Here is a 17,347-nt window from a genome sequence, read left to right as displayed (position 1 = left end):
CGTAGGTCAGCCACCCCTAACATGGGGATCAGACGCTGTTGTGAGCCGCTCCTCCTGGAGAACAGACGCTCAGGTTTGCCGAAGCAAACTCCCCCCTTCCCTGTCAGCCTACAACCAAAGTTCTCACCGGGGTTGGTTACCCGATCTTCCCTAAAAATGCTCATAGTTTCCGGCCGGTACCGCGAGGAGGTAGGAATAGGAGTTGCTGGGCAGAGGCTAGTGGATCACAATGGGATCTGAATTGCGCAGCATACCCAGCCTTTACCGTGCCAGCAGTGACATTCGTCCTCTATAGTTTATTAACTCTATTGCAAAATAGGGCGGAATTAAAAGGTACAAAACTGATAACACGCATTGTTCTAATAATACCTGCAAAGGGTTCTCGTATTCTGATTGATTGATTGATTTAGCAATATTGTCGAGACCTTTAGCCCTTGGCTGCTCTCCTGTTCTTTCGGGTTTTCCTTTAAAAAAATTCAATTTTTTCTTCATTTTCTTCAGTTCATGGATTTTGATGTAATTATCCCTGAAAAAAATGTCCCTGCAGGACTTCTCTCAGAAATATCTTAAGCAATTTTTCCTTGAAATAACGTTCAGAGTTTCTTAAGAAGTTTCACATGATCTTTTTTTAGGAATCTTAAGAAGTTTCTTCAGGTACCCAGTCAATCAGTGGTCGTATAAGATGTTGCATAAGATGTTAATGTCGAGGCGATGCGTACATTTTTCATGCGCCTAAATTGAGGCATGTACGCATATGGCCTCCACATTATCATCTTATGCAACATCTTATACGACTACTGGTTGACTAAAGTACCCAGAGAATTTTGTCCAAGAATCTGTCCAGGAAATTTTCAAGAATTTCTTTTAGGAATCTCCAAAGTTCCCAAGTAACATTACTAGCTGAATAATAGTTTCTTAAGCTAAAGTTTGCTTAAGAGTGGTTTGTTCCACTTTTGTACAGCAAAAATGTGTGTTGGGTTGTAAAGGTCTTATTAGACATGACAAATATTTGGCCAAACAAGCCCAACAAATGACCAACACAACGTAAATCATGCCAACCTCGGATAAATGTTGGACTACCATGGCAAATATTTGTCATTATGACAAACAGTCTAATGGCCCCTTAACAAGGAGATTTTTAAGAATGGTTTCCTTCAGACAATTATCCAGGAATATCTTTACAATACTATTCAGAGATTCTTTCAAGAATTCTTCCAAGCATTTTTGGGCAATTTCTGGAAGAACATCTGAAAAATAAAATCCCTAGAGCAATATCTGAAACAATTCCTACATGAATCTTTGAAGGAACATCAAAAGATATTTCTGGCGAAGCCACAGCAGGAATTTCCAAAATAAAATCGTCTTGGATTTTCAGCAGGAATCCCAGAAGAAATTTCTAATGGAATTCTTGGAGGAAGTCTAAGAATAACTTCCAATAAAATATATGTTTGGTTTTTTGAGATATTTTTTGTTGAACTTCTGAAAAATCCCACGAAAGAACTGTTAGAGAAAAAAAAACTCTGAAAAATAATGTGAAGATACTTTTCAATTAATTGCTGCATGAATAATCAGCCAAAATCCAAGCGAGAATTTCTGGAAGAATCTCTGAAGGTATTTTTAAAGAAATCTATAGTAAAATTTCTTAAAATATCTCAGGAAGAACTTTTAAATGAATCGTCAGAGGAATATCTGAAAGAAATAAAAACAAGCAGGAAGTGATTTTTTTAATTTTTTTTTTCAGTGCGAGATGTTCGCGAGGAGCTTCGGAAGGGATGGTTCGATTACTGTTCACGTCGTCGTCGTTCATTTTTCTGGCCTCTGTTTCGCGCGCATTTCAGAGTGTGCGGTGGACGCGTCGTGGCTCGAGTCGATTCCGAATTTTTCGCTTCCCGTCGGCGCTAGTTCCCAATACACTTTTAGTTGATAATAAATATTTTCTTTCATTTTTTGCATTTACACAAAAAATGTTAGTTCGGGTTCGCCGGTCGAGGAAAAAATCCGGGCGCCGACAAGTGAGTCGTGTTCAGTGTATTTCTGTGTGGAATAGACTAAAGGTTTCTGCTCCCTAGTGGAGTGGAGACGCGCGATAGAATTTTCTTTTTGGCTAGTTTTTGCGTCGAAAAGTGGTCGGTTGTTAACGGCGGTTTGTGTATATTGATCCATTGTCAAATCATATCACCAACCATAGGTGATTCCCGGACTGACAATGTACCTTACCCTACTAACAAAAAAATCCAAACGTGGAGATGCAGAGATTCGCGGTCTTTATAACAACGTTTGTCTTACTAACATTCCCTCCCATCCTCGATGACCGTAAGGACGTGGCCGGCGCCGTTATTGATCTTATTAAAGTTGAGAGCTCTCGAACTGTGTACATTAAGAATAGTAAGCTAGTCCCAAGCCCTATTCATTGGTTCCTTGTGCAATTTCTCCGTCTTCGACCTAGCAGCCTCTACATAACTAACATTCGACAATGGACAACACTTATAACAGTGGCCCAGTGGAGGTTTTTTTCGTTTGTCGAGAAGTTTTCCCACACTGGAGTGGAAATTGAACCCACACTCCGAGGTTTACGAGACACCTAAACGGCGCCGCTAACCGCTTGTCCCAGCCCTTATTTATGGAGATTTACAAGGAACAATTGCTGCAGGATTTTCTGGATGAATCCCTGTACAAGTCCCTGGGCACGTTCTGGCGGGAACTTTCAATGGAATTCTTAAAGCAATTCCTGAACAAATCTCTGGTGAGCTGCCTGGCCGAATTTCTTAATGAATCTCGGGTAGATTTTTCGATGAAACCTCTGGAAAAATTTACGAAAGAATCTTTGATAGACTTCTAAAAAAGTTCCTGTAGAAATTTGTAAAGGAATCTCTGTAAAGGTTTCTTAAACGAATCCCTAGATGTATATCTGAAGTAATCCCTGGCGGAGTTTCAGGAGGAACTCATGGAAATTTACATAAAAGTATTCCTGAATAAATTTCGGGAGAAAAGGAATTTCTGAAGGTAAGCAATTCATAAATGATCTCTTGATGGAATCCTGGGACAAGTTTTTGAAGGTATCTAAATAAAGACATCTCCAGGGAAATTTCTTAAGTAAGAAACTTTGAAAAAAAAATCCTAAAGGAGTCTCTGAAAGATTTTCTAGAAAAATCATTTTTTCTTAAGCAATCCTATTGATTTTCTGAAGGATCGCTGAAAGCATTTCTCAAGAAATCCGAGGATGCTTTCCTGAAAGAATTTTTGTACGGAATTTTACAGAATTGATAGAGGAATTTCTGAGGAAACTCACAGAAGGTTTTCTAGAGGAGTTCTTGCAGAAATTTTTGAAGGATCCGCTAGGAATAGTGCTAAATTTTACTCTAGAGTAATTAAAAAAAACCATGACGAATGTTCTAAAAAAAAACTTCCGAAAGGATTCTTTTTAAAGACTTTGTGAAGGAATCCATGGGACAATTCTTGAGATAGTGATTGATGGGGATGTATTTGAAGTTGCAGAAGGATTTGTTTATCTTGGAACACTTGTAACAATGACGTTTTCCGTGAAGTGAAAAGGTGTATGTCAGCTGCGAATAGGGCGTTTTATGGATTGCGTAACCAGGTTAGGTCCCGTAGGTGGGTCCAGCTTCGTGGTCAAGCGGTTAGCGGCGTCAGCCGTTTAGGTGTCTCGTAAGCCTCGGTGAGCGGGTTCGATTCCCGCTCCAGTCGGGGAAAACTTTTCGTCAAATGTGTGTGTTGTCCGTTGTCTAATATTAGTAATGTTCAGTCTGTTCGGCCTCTGGCCAAAGACGGAGTAATAGTATTTTAAGGTTGAAGGATTCGTCATTGACATAATCGTCATGATTGAAAATTCGAAAGCAGTTTTCTCGCTCAGGGCTTAAATTTCCGCAATGAAAATGTATTCACTGTATTACGGATGCAGAAAGGATTACAGTGAATACATTTTCAATACATATTCAAGTTTTGAGCGAGAAAACTGCTTTAGAATTTTTGATGATGACGGTTGTGTCAATGATGAAGCCTTCAACGTTAACTAGCAAACGCAAGCGAAATTTGTTCTCTTCTGCCGTTCTACGCATAGTTGTTCCATGTACGTAGGGATTTCCATTGAACATGGAACAATTATGCGTAGAACGATAGTATATAAGACGCTGATTCTTCCGGTACCCTTTTACAGTTAAAAGGCGTGGACGTTAAGGACAGACTTGTTAGAATCCCAAAATGGCCGCCACAATGGCCGACTTTGGAACCTACTCACGATTTCGAGTGCACAAATCTCTTCGTAAACAAAACCAGCGCACCTGATCTTCTTATTTGAAGCTTATTACAAGTGAGCAAGAACAGAATAATAAAATACACTGTTGTTTGAAGCATGCTTCTTAAGATTTGTGCATCTGAAGTTCTGATGCACTGTTGAAGCGGGATTTCAAGACGTTTGTTCTTAAAAAAGGTAGACCAAAAAAGTTTTCGGAGCTTTTGAGCGCAAAGTGCTGTAGACAATACGGCACGCTGTGGGAAATAAGAAAATGGTGTGTGACACAAACGCATTTATCACGCGTTGTACCAAGTGTACAAGAAGCGAATATTGTGAAACGTATAAAATACGGCGGACTTTAGTGGGCTGGACACGTAGTGCGAATCATAACCCCGGGTGTAAACCTACCCCATCCAACGACACTTCGGAATAATTCCAGGACCATTCCAACCAATGACATTTATTGCTGTACGTTGATAAACTATAGACATTTTTGATGAAAAAAAAAAGAAAATCGATTTAGAAACAACGGAGATATGGATTGTTCAGTCGATTTACAATAGCCAAAAATGTTTCAAGGATGGATTGGTGTTAATAACGGTTCAGACACACTTTCTCTTGGTACCGTGTTATACAGGGGATGGCCAAAATTTTTGGCCTAGGTAATTTCATTTCTCTCACCAAAAAGTTTAACAAGCTGTAATTTTTCATAGAGTGAATCAACAATTCTCAAATTTTGACTGTTTGTCAACCTATTTTATGTGCATTATTGGTACGAATTGGTACAAATTGGTAAAACACTATATTTTAAACAACTAATTATTGGACTGTCATATCTCCGAAACCAGTGATCTGAATCGAATTAAAGTTTGAACATTTATCAACAATATATGAAGTAATTATAAATATTGAGGTGCGTGAAAACAAGGAAAAGCTTGAACTTTTGTAAAAATATGTAACCTTATTTTGTCAAATTCTCATTTTATGTCATACATAGTACAATATTTAATATGTAAAATGTGTGCTAATCACCAAAGTTATAACATTTTCTGTCAAACGTGTTTTCTTTAAAGAGGTTTGCCGTAACTATGCTTACAGTCGAACGGCTCAACTGAAAGCACAAACCCAAAAGAAAACCGTTACTATAGGATCTTGTGGTGTCCTTGAACGATCAGAATATTAAAAAATGTTTTTAGTTTTCAAATGGGGACGATTTTTTCAAAAAAAAAATCACTTTTTTCATGAAAAACATGTATGAAAAAAAACCATAACACTGATATGAACTTTTTTTTCGAATAGTTTTGATTGTTCAAGGGCACTACACATGAATAGCGAAGACACAAAAAAATTGGTTGAAATCGGTTGAGAACTGTTTCCGCAATCGTAGCCACCGCATCGACGTTTTTGGACAAACATAATTCCGAGATAACCGCGTTTAAAGTTTCAAGTTTGAACTACGCGCCCGTAAGGGAGCAAGGCGCAAAACGCTATGTCTTTGCTTGTACTGCTTGGATCTCTATGGAAATTTGACACAGCATACTTAAGAACCCATACTTTAATATAAAAGAATTAAAAAAAAATCGATTTGTGTCGACCTCAACATATAGAACCCCTTAATGCTTCAAACTTATTTAAAAAGTTGCCACGTTTTGAACATTGGGAAAAGTTTTGATGTTTTGACACATTTGCTTGTTTTGATACATTGGATTGCATAATTTTCATCAATTAGCTGCATAACCTCATTTTGCCGAAGCGCTAAAAGCGCGGTTATTCGACTCTAGACTAAGCTGAGGGTGATTCTCAATTGTTCCAAGTTATTTACGAAAAGGAATTTGAAAATTTCATTGACTACCTTGGGCATATTATGTCTTCGTATCTGTAACATATGGATATGGACATGAAGCAGATAAGGCCAATTAGCAAGAAAAGTTGCGAAGTAGGATCCAAAGCACTCTAGACACTACGCCAAGAATAAGATGCAAATAGGACACAATCAATGAAGTAGTAGATTGAAAGTAGTGAGCTGGATTTTTGTATGGTGATCAATTCTCCATTTCTGCAATGAAATAATGCATGGGTATTATGATTTATTGAGTAATTTGAGACTGTTTGAGCAAAAGTTTGGGTAATTGTGTTGTTTTATTATTTATTTCTTGCAACTTCAACTTCATTGCAGAAATGGAGAATTGATCATCAACCCATCAACCAATCAATGATCAAATCCAGCTCACTACTTTCAATCTAGTACTTCACTTATTGCGTCCTAACTTGCAACTTGAATACACACTTATTCGTAATGTAACATTGTTAAAAGTTTCTGTAATTTTCAAAATGAAGATACGCATGGAAACCTGATAGTTTGGAATCGTTAAAACAGTACATCGTCCATCAAGTCGCCACTTGTATGTCACGTGGCTGCTAAAAACCATAAAACTGCTAACGGCCACTGCATACAAAATAACATTTACCCCATTGTTGATGTTCACTTTTTACCACAAGACCACTACGCCCTAATCATCAGTCAGTCAGTCAATCATCCTCGTTGTGGAGTGTAGCAGTTTTGTTGACTCGCGCGGCGCATTGAACCGAAACATATTCGGTAAACCCACATGCATGGGAGGGGTTGATCGAATGAACACTATACTGACGAAGAAGAAAAGTTTTCCCACTTTTTCAGAGCACGCCACCACCGCCGGTATAATTGTAACCTCGGGGCACAATTCTCCAAAGAATCGAATAACATGCGAAACAATTACAATCTGGTACATGCGGTGCCACTCGAAACCAGTTTGGCTTCGGTGGGAAAATTGTGATTTTTTTTTTGTTATGGTTTGAAAAAATTGCGGTTCGCTCAAAGCAGGCAGTTTGGACCTGTTGACGGCCCTTCGTCCACACGGGTACGGCTTCGGTTCTATGCATTGGCAGAAAAACTATCGGAAACTAGTTAAACTGCGATTTACGCATTCAATTAACTAGGGTTGTGGTTTTCACATGAGCCACCGGCCCGTACTGTTGGCCAGAGGGTAGGCTAACAAGTTTTTCCTCGTAGGTACCAGCAAGCAGTCAATCTATTGCTTCCTGTTATTGCTTTCGGGAGTGGTGATGGCAATAGAAAGAGAGTGTGAACTGTTCCCTTCCGGTGCGATTTGTGCGTGCGGTGTGCCGTACTTGAGTGAAACCAAACAAGCCCGGAAGCTAATGAGTGTGGCAAGCACGTGGCTGCCGAAAGGTGGCCAAAATGAAAAACAAATTTGCTTTTCGTTGGGAAAGATTGGAGTGAAATGCATGGTTCAGGAATTGGTAGATTTTGGTCTTCAAATTTAATATCAATATTTGTAGATTTCAGCACTTTAAATAATTCTTCAAGAAATTTGAAAACGGGTATGTACCTCATTACTCGTAAACGTCGAATTTCCCGTGGAAAAGAGCAAGACCACATTAAAGGGTGCACAGGCCACATGCTTACTTCAAGCTATAGTGGGTTCGATTCAAGAAGATCATGCCTACGACCTACGCTTTGAATCGAGCTTTCGGAGTCTTCATGGAGCAGCTGAAAGAAGAGGCGAGTGAAATCACCATGTGAACCCAACTACGCTAGACAAGGTCACTGGTTCTACATATGAAGGAGTTCGTATCAGAGGGCTATGCGCATAAGGGAACCCCCAAGGAATTACAAGATATTTAACCCGGCTAAACCTGGTGCTCTTCACTAAATGTGGTAGTGAACTCCAAAAAACACATGTCTGAATAGGAGGGTCGGACATGCTCTTTTCATTACCAGTAGTTCTCAACCACTTTCGAGCGCAAAGGAGACATGCAATTTCGGATACTATAAGTTAGGGTTTTGCCAAGGCTAGAAAAGAGGCATGCAGACTTACCTTCGTCTCATCCCAGGGGCTGCCTAGCCTACACAATCCTGATGTTAGGACGGCCCAAAGCCGTCGGATGCTGGACGCCTGGTTCACTGGTTCCCCGAAGGGGGGGGGGGCGGTTTGGTGGTTGGTAGAAGAGTATTTCTCCGGCCGATGGGCTATCAAACCACCGCTGTTGGGTCTCTTGTGTCTTGTCGCTCAGACAAACTGATAGTGTGGAACGTTTGCTTAAAATCGATAACGTGAAGAGATGAGGAAGAAAGATCCGTACTGGTGCGAAGAAACCGTGCTCTGAGTAGTGAAGTGTATCTGGCCCCGGAGTCACTAATCATGGTGGCCATAGTGGAGTAGATAGAAAATCGAAGATTAAAACTTATCCTTAAAATGTGGTGGTTCAGTGATTGTAATACAGCGGTGGTTTGATAGCCCGTCGGCCGGAGAAATACTCTTCTACCAACCACCAAACCGCCCCCCCCCCCCTTCGGGGAACCAGTGAACCAGGCGTCCAGCATCCGACGGCTTTGGGCCGTCCTAACATCAGGATTGTGTAGGCTAGGCAGCCCCTGGGATGAGACGAAGGTAAGTCTGCATGCCTCTTTTCTAGCCTTGGCAAAACCCTAACTTATATTTGGCGCCCAACGTGGGGTTTGAATATAAGTTAGGGTTTTGCCAAGGCTAGTAAAAAGACATGCAGACTTACCTTTGTCTCATCCCAGAGGCTGCCTAACCTACAGATTCTAATTTACGATGGCCCGTGGCCATCGGTTGCTGGACGCCTGGTTCACACTGACTCACGAAAGGGGGGGGGGGGGGTTCTTCAGCGGGATTTGGTTTTACCACGCACACCTCACACACGGAATCCCATATTACGGAATTTTGGGATAGGTTTTATGCACCCATTTTTGGTGTACTCTATCACCATTGGTGGCCAGATTTGCACGGCCTTTACACTAGCCTTTCTATTGTGGGCAAACACACGCGGGTTAAATTCTGGGTCTACTCCATTATCTGCTTCACTAGGCGGAATATATTTTCGCACGCGAGACGAACACTCCACTCGACTGCCTTCTACGAACGCCAGACACCAAGAGCCCCACTATCGGCTCGGCAATCCGAGACGGAAACCAAACTCGCCCCATCCATTTGGAGCTATCAACTCGCTTCATCTTCTCCTCCTGCAGTTTATTGTCCAGGTCCACCATTCGAGTCTGAATTTCCAGAATCTTGCTGTCTTTCTCCTGAACCGCTTCTTGCAGTTGCTTCAATTCAGCGCCTTGCTTCCTCAAATGACTTCCGTTACCTTCATTCTCCGAAGTAGAGCTGAACTCCTGCAACACTCCTCCAAGTCCTCGGGCAGAGATGTTCTTCCCTTTACCACCGGAATTCGTCAGCGACGATCGCTCTTCCAGTCCGATTCTAGCCAACGAGACATCCCGATCAGGTTCCGACCACGCTTCCGAATCCGACACCGGTTCGGTCATCAGCGGGATCAACTTTCTCCTCACTTCCGAATGACCCGCCTTCTTGGCACTTCCGCGACCCTCCAGCTGTCCCCGAAGCTCACGATTTTCTGCCTTCAAAGAGGCAATCACTTTCTCGGCACTTCCTTGGTTCTCCTTATCGGCGTCATCCTCAAGTATGAGACTCCGATCGGTTCCATTCAAAAAGCCTGTCAAGCTGCTCAGATTGGCTAAGCTGTTCTCCGGAAGGGAGAACCGAGTGACCGAGATGGACATGTTCAAACTCCTCGAGAGGTCTAAGCTGCGGTCTACCGCCTTGCGGATGGCCTTCCGGCGGGCAATAGAAAGCGTTCCACTGAATTCTTCGTTCCTGAGCAGGGAGTCCAGGAACCCGGCCAGTTCTTCCAGCCGAGCCGTGGAGATGGCACACAGGTCGACGCATTCCTTGCGCCAGCGCTGAGACTTTTCCGCTTCGTCTCGCGCCTGGATCAGCTCCTCGTTGAGCTGCTTGATGATGATGTTCTCGTTGCGGTCGTTCGAGTTGCTGGTGAGCTTCTGGATGAGGCTGTCGTTCTTGGTTTGGAGGGCTTTCAGCCTCAGACACAGGCTGTCGTATTCGTCCTGCGATACGATTTGTTGGTTCTGGTCGAAGATGGGCTGCTCCATTGGTGCCCCCGACGCTGAAGGATGGTTTGCACTGCCGGGGTCCGAGACAATCGAGTTGCGCTTGAGGCGGGCATTTTCCTTCTCCAGTTCGGTGATTGTCTTCACCAGCTTTTCCACCATCTTGGCCGTCTTGAACAGCTCGGCGGATTTTTCCTTCAGCTTCACTTCGGTGTCATCCAGCTGGCACAGCTTTTCCGCCAGTTCCGACTTCGCCTGGAACAGATCCTTCTTGAGCCTGAGGACCTCCGCATCCGAGGTCGACCGATCGTTCTCCTCCAGCTTGTCCCTCAGTTCGGCGCATTCGTACCGCATCTCGCTCAGCTGTACCTCCAGTGTGTTCAGTTTGTGCTGCTTCTCCTCCAGTTGCCTGTTCAGGTCGCCAACCTGCCGCCAGAGTTCTTCGTTCTGGGCCCGACACTGTCGGATGACGTTATCCATGTCCAGCGCTTGCAGCTTATCGACCACGTTCAGCTCGAGATGTTGCTGCTTTTCCAGAATGTCCAACAGGTTGGTATCGTTAAGGGCACTTCGCGTGATGTTGGCTGTGTGAGTGTGGTGTTGCTCTTGCTGCTGATGCTGATGTTGCCTATCAGCCGCTTCCATTTGTTTGATTTCCTGCTGGAGCATCTCCAAGCGGTGCTCCATGTCCAACGTGTCCTTTACTCCATCGTGGCCGGACGGAATCTCGCTGTCTTCCAACTTACCGTTGTTGCTTCCCTTGTCCTTATCCTCTTGGTCGGATTCCATCTCACAGTCGGAAATCTCCTCTCCCTTCAGCTTTTCGCTAAGGTTGGATCCGCTGGAATGCCGTGACAGGTGACGATGACGCTTCGGAGAAGTGTCCGACCGATTCGATTCCTTCGAACCCGACCTAGACCGATTGTACCGGCCACCGTCCGGGGAGCCACTGCGACTGCGGGGTGACTTCCGCGGCATAGAATTGCGCGAGTTTTCCGCACTCCGGAATGATGGTGAGTTCGAACGCGACGGAGCATCGTCGTAGTTTTTCGGGCTCGACGGAGGGCTGTTCTTTTTCGATGCCGGGCTGTTGGAGCGCGATCGAGATCCGGAACGCGACCGCGAGCGCGAACGGGATCCGGACCGTGACCGGGACCGCGAGCGGGACCGAGAGCGAGATACACGCGCTTCGGCAGCATCGATCTGATCTGTAGCTTGGGCACCGCCAGGTACCCCAGGACTCGACGGACTGTCCGAGCCGGAGCTATTGGACGCAGACGAACCTGGTCTGGAATCGTCACTATCCATGTTACGGATGGCTTAAAGCCGTCGGATGCTGGACGCCTGGTTCACTGGTTCCCCGAAGGGGGGGGGGGGGGCGGTTTGGTGGTTGGTAGAAGAGTATTTCTCCGGCCGACGGGCTATCAAACCACCGCTGTATTACAATCACTGAACCACCACATTTTAAGGATAAGTTTTAATCTTCGATTTTCTATCTACTCCACTATGACCACCATGATTAGTGACTCCGGGGCCAGATACACTTCACTACTCAGAGCACGGTTTCTTCGCACCAGTACGGATCTTTCTTCCTCATCTCTTCACGTTATCGATTTTAAGCAAACGTTCCACACCATCAGTTTGTCTGAGCGACAAGACACAAGAGACCTCCCCTTGGTCCGCCCGTCTGGGACGGAAACCGAAATCGCCGGTTTTTTTCTCTCTTCTCTCTTCGCCCGTTCTTTTCGTGAGCGGGTTTTGGATGAACGGGGGAGGCTGTCCCCGGCGTTTTTTTTTCCGACGGCGCGTTGAGGGCAAGATTTAAATAGAATAAAACCTAACTCCTATTTTTCGCATGTTTATGGTACATGTCACGTGTAACAATACATGAGCTTGAACAAACAGCTTCATCAATGTTTGTTTCGAAAAAACACGAGCTTGCCCCTGACGTTTACAAAAAGTATGCTGCTAAATTTGGTGCGAAATGGTCACCAAATATTATTTTGATAGCGCTGATGCAACGGGCTGGAAAGGTCATTCATCCCAAGTAACAATTTGATTGCTGATTAGTTTTGTTTGATTTTTATTAGGGTTTTATTACAGCAATAATTAAAACTCACAGTTTTATAACTGCTTTTATGAAAACCATTGATAAAATGTTTTATAGTATACTTGAAGATATCCATAAAGACAGATGTTAAGAGTAAACAAAACTTTCCTATTTGTAAACCTTCTGGCATTCATTATTACCACAATAAAACTGTTAAAACTCTCAACAGATGGCGATCAGTTCGATTAGTAACGACATCTTTTGGTGGAAATGCAGAACTACGATAATTCTAGGTTTATTGCGGTCATCATAAAAGTAAACTTGCTTTCGTTTTATTTTCGATGATTATGGTTATGGTTATATTGAAGAATTAGCTAACGTGAATGGAAAATAGTTAATTTTGCTCAAATTAGCAATGAATTGATAGTTTGCCTCCATTTCCATAGCATGCTCACATAAATAAACATTCTCTGCTGAGTTTTCTTGTGATTCGAGATAGTTTTACTACATAAACAAATTGATTTATTTCATTCCAAGATGATAATATTCACTATTTTTGAAGCGCATCAATTTTATGATTCTGCAACCCCAATATTCACGGTAAAATTGAATGCGCATAAGCCTGCCAACACAATAACAACTAAAATATTACTTTGAAATGACCGCTTCTACTTACGAATGATGTATCGCCCTGAACTTTACGTGCCATCGAAGAAGCTTCTCTGCATCTTGAGCTGTCATAGTTTTTGTTGAAAAAAAAAAAAACAACAACAATCGAGAATGGGAAATTTTTCTACTTGGGTTTAAAACGGTTTTATTGCTACTCTTAATGCGGTTTGCAAAACCTCTCCGAGAGTGGTCCACTTAGCCGGAAGATGCTCTTAAAGAGGTTATCAAGAGGTTTTGATGTAAAAATCAGTTTTATGCGAGGTTTATAAAATTGGCCATGAAGATCTCTTGTAGAGCCGAACAAAACTTAAAATGTTACTTGGGATGTCCATTCTTTGGGAGGATTCGAGACCCGAAATTGGCTGAATAATTCGCCCAAAGTGCTAGACGCTCTTGAAGATCATGAGGTAGTATCCTAGACTCACTGCTACGATATGGCTTTGAGATCTAAACGAGTTTTAGGTCTACTCTGAAGACCTGATGAAGGCACCCAGGTAACCACTAAGCATTTGAATAAGCCGTGTATCAGCCCGTATTACGCATTTAAACTGCTTGCTGCCCTACATAAGCAGTTCGAATGCATAGCTGCCTTGAGTTAGCATAAGCTGTGCTGCTCAAAAGCTTTCGGCTGTTAATGCTACAACTGCTTGAAGTGGTTTCACTTGGGAGCATACAGAATGCTTTTCAACTGCTCTTTAAATGCTAGGAGCAAAAATGTTGGGAGATATGTTACGCATTTGGCAATACATTTTGTCTCTCTCTTACAGAGCCTATGCTTCTGTTTACAAATTTGTGTATCTTTTTTATTTCTTCATTTTCCCCTACTCATCCAAAAGCACCAAAGAAAACATTACTGCAGCTGGATTGGATTGGGAACTTGTCCATCAAAACATCACCAATTATGTATCATTTCGTCGGAAAATATGTGCCGAATAGGTGAATGCTTTGGTGGATCATAGGATTGTTTGGAAGAGGGAAGAAACAATCTTATTCCACAGATAGGGGAAATTACGTATTTTCGGCAGTTTTGTTCTCTTCGTCAAGAGGGGTTTTTGGAAACCTGTTGAACTCAAAGTTGGCCTCAAATCCTTCCCAATCAAGCTGAGTTATATGCCCAATTTTTAGGCAATTTGGTCAACAAAAACCTCCCATGACGAAGAGAACAAACCTGCGGATAATACTCTTTGTCACCCTATTTAAAAGAAGGGATCGTAATGCTCTACCACAATGAAATATCTCAATGAAAACAAGTTTTAAATGTTAAATCTGAAGCTGCAACAGAATCTGAATCAGATATGATTAATCAATCTCCGGATCGTAAGTTCAAACCTACATCACTACAAAAATCAGCAAAAAGGTACCACCTAGCACCGGCTGGAATATGGAAGGACGATGAAGCGGGGAAGCAGGCTGAGAGAACGAGAAATAGACGTCAATCTATTTTTGATGATGATTAACCTGGGCTTGTTAGAGGAATATCTGTAAATAAAAAGAAAATCGGGTTAAGTACGGTTCCTTTGAATTCCACTAAGAATTTGCATCCTTTGACAGATACGTATTTCGACCTCAACTGTAAGGTCGTCTTCAGTGTCTTGTACTTGACTCGACTACAAGACACTGAAGACGACCTTACAGTTGAGGTCGAAATACGTATCTGTCAAAGGATGCAAATTCTTAGTGGAATTCAAAGGAACCGTACTTAACCCGATTTTCTTTTTATTTAATCTATTTTTGTTTTTTTTTTTGCTCGACGAGGCGTTACGCTTCTTTGACATTTCGTCACGACGTTCCTGAAGGGATAGCACTAAGGCAGCCCGTTATTTTGCCAAAACCTGCTGTGAGGTAGCACTATAGGTGCATATACGGCTAATTAGCATCAAACGCTATGGGGGCTGTCCATAAACCACGTGGTCATTTTTTTGGGACTTTTCAACCCCCCCCCCCCCCCCCCCGCATGATCATTAGTCCATACAAAAATTTTTATTAGTCCATACAAAATGGTCATTGGCCGAAACCCCCCCCCCCTAATGACCACGTGGTTTATGGACAGCCCCTTGTCGTAAAGGCTACTATAATGCTGAAGGAATGCTATTTTAAACGCTTACTGGTTACTTGGGCATCTTCATATTCAGCATGGAATGGATGACAAAGTTGGATTCATATCTCATCGACGGAGTCAGACCTACCGAGCGCATTCTCTTGAAGTGGGTATTGAGTTTATTTGATCCCATTGTTTTTTTTTTTGCTTCTGCTGATCAACGGGAACGTTAATATTGAAGATACTTGAAGGAGTAAAACCGAATGAGATGGAGTTGCTGTTACGAAATCAGCTTTGTGACAAGCCAACCACAAATATCAAAGGCACACAATAGTTATAAGAATTGAGAGGATGTCGTTTACACTTCTGCATTGTTTAAAATTACTTTTTCATTGTTTTTTTATTACATTTTTTATCACACTTTCATTAGGCATTCATGATCCAATTGTTGAACACTGACACTAAGAGTGTTTCAGGAATTTCAGGGGATCCTATGGGCATTACAGCGACGTTCGAAGAGGGCCACGGGGCTTTAAAGGGGTTCATGGGTGTTCCGTGCGGTTTCAGGGGCGTTCCATGGTTGTTTCAGGAGGTTTCGAACGATCCCAGGGACGGGCCGGAGATATTCCATAGCATTTCAGGAGCATTCCAGGTGTATTCAAGGGGATTCAGAGGCGTTCCTGCGAGTTTCATGGGCGTCCCATAGATTTTGTAGGTGTTCCATGGAGCTTCAGAGGGATTAGATGCGTTCCATGGTTTTCCTGGAGTGAGTTCTTGAGGGTCTTGGGTATTCCAGGGGTTTCAGGAGATCTCAGGGTGTTTCAGCGAATTCCAATGGGTTTCAGGAGCATCCCAAGGATATGCATGGGGTTTCGAGGGTGTTCCAAAGAATTTCCAGGAGGTTTCAGGGGGTTTCAGATGTTTCCAAGGGCGTTTCAGAGACGAACCTGGGTGTTTTAACGAGTTTCGGGAAGATTTCAGAAGCGCTTCAGGGGTTATCAAGAGGATTCAAGGGCGTTCCAAGGCTTTTCAGGGGCTTCCAGGGAAGTTCTGGGGGTGGCTTTTGGAATTTTCACGTTCAAACAGACGGGTTGTAAAGGATCACGCACTCTGGTACACTTTTGGGCCATTCGTTCCAGTTTGGCTTGGGGATCCTCTAGCTGGTGTACTAATACTACCTGCTATCAGCTGGTCGGTTCAGAATATTTCCCCTACTGATCTGCTGTTTCCAATCTGTGTTGTGTTGTGTGTGTTACATCAGTTTATTGGTTGTTCAATCTGTGTACAGGGGATGGCCAAAATGTTTGGGATAGGCAACTTTTTTTTCTCTCACAAAAAAGTTCAACATGTTATAACTTTTCATAGAGCGAATCAAAAAATCTCAAATTTTGACTGTTTGTCAACCTATTATGTGTGCATCATTGGTACAAATTTGGGCTCGATTGATTAATATTTCGCAAAGTTAGAACCATTCTGGTAAAACACCTTTTTTTAGACAACTCATTTTTGAGCTGTCATATCTCGGAAACCAGTAAACCGAATTGAATGAAATTTTGAACGTACACTAACAATATGTCAATGCTTCACAAATTTTTAAAACATAGGTACTTTTTAAACGCTGAAAAAAATTATCATGGATTGACACTTTTTGGACTTTTCTCGAAAAAATGTATTTTTTTTACATCAGTGTCAATAAATGTTAGTGTTGATATCCAAAGATTTTCCACTTCTGTTCTCAAATTATCTCTAATCAGATATATTAGAGCCTATTTAGATTGAAGGAAGGACACATTTAATAATTTTTGTGTGGTATTGTAAATTTTACTTATTTTCCTCTATATGGGTAAAAATTTCAACCCGATATAACTTAATTCGCCGTGAGAAAATATTACATTTTATAACGTTGTATCAAGTATCAATATATTGTGGATAAACGTTAAAAAATTCATTCAATTCTGTTCACTGGTTTCCGAGATATGACAATTCAAAAAATAGTTGTCTCAAAAATAGTGTTTTACGCGAACGGTTCTAACTTCGCGAAAAATTAATCAATCGAACCCAAATTTGTACCAATGATGCACACATAATAGGTTGACAAACAGTCAAAATTTGAGATTTTTTGATGCACTCTATGAAAAGTTACAGCATGTTGAATTTTTTTGTGGGAGAAAAAAAGTTGCCTATCCCAAACATTTTGGCCATCCCCTGTATCTGTCCGTGCGCTTTCTCTCTGGAGAGCGTTTACCGATGCGATGAGAAAGCTGTAGGTAGCGCTCAACCATCATCTAGTCGAAACTTGTAATCCAACGTTCTGGAGGTGTTCCAGCAGATTTCAGGGTATTCCATGGTGTTCCAGAAGATTTTAGGGGCGATTCAAATAAA

The 17,347-nt window shown here is 42.3% G+C and overlaps 2 protein-coding genes across 4 annotated transcripts in view; both read right to left on the bottom strand.

Annotated features, from left to right (window-relative positions):
- Positions 1-17,347, bottom strand: part of LOC109404819 (LIM/homeobox protein Lhx3) — a 183,345-nt gene that overhangs the window by 149,054 nt on the left and 16,944 nt on the right. The window lies entirely within an intron of this gene.
- Positions 9,141-11,516, bottom strand: LOC109405152 (centrosomin-like). The gene has a single exon (XM_062854185.1). It carries the CDS (start codon positions 11,514-11,516, stop codon positions 9,141-9,143), a length of 2,376 nt encoding a protein of 791 aa, XP_062710169.1.

Source organism: Aedes albopictus, chromosome 2 (genome assembly GCF_035046485.1).
Source record: "Aedes albopictus strain Foshan chromosome 2, AalbF5, whole genome shotgun sequence".
Taxonomy (NCBI): Eukaryota; Metazoa; Arthropoda; class Insecta; order Diptera; family Culicidae; genus Aedes; species Aedes albopictus.
This window is presented reverse-complemented; position numbering and strand designations above follow the sequence as displayed.

Coding starts and splice junctions, on each gene's coding strand:
- LOC109405152 (XM_062854185.1), bottom strand. CDS start 11,516: ATGGATAGTGACGATTCCAGACCAGGTTCGTCTGCGTCCAATAGCTCC.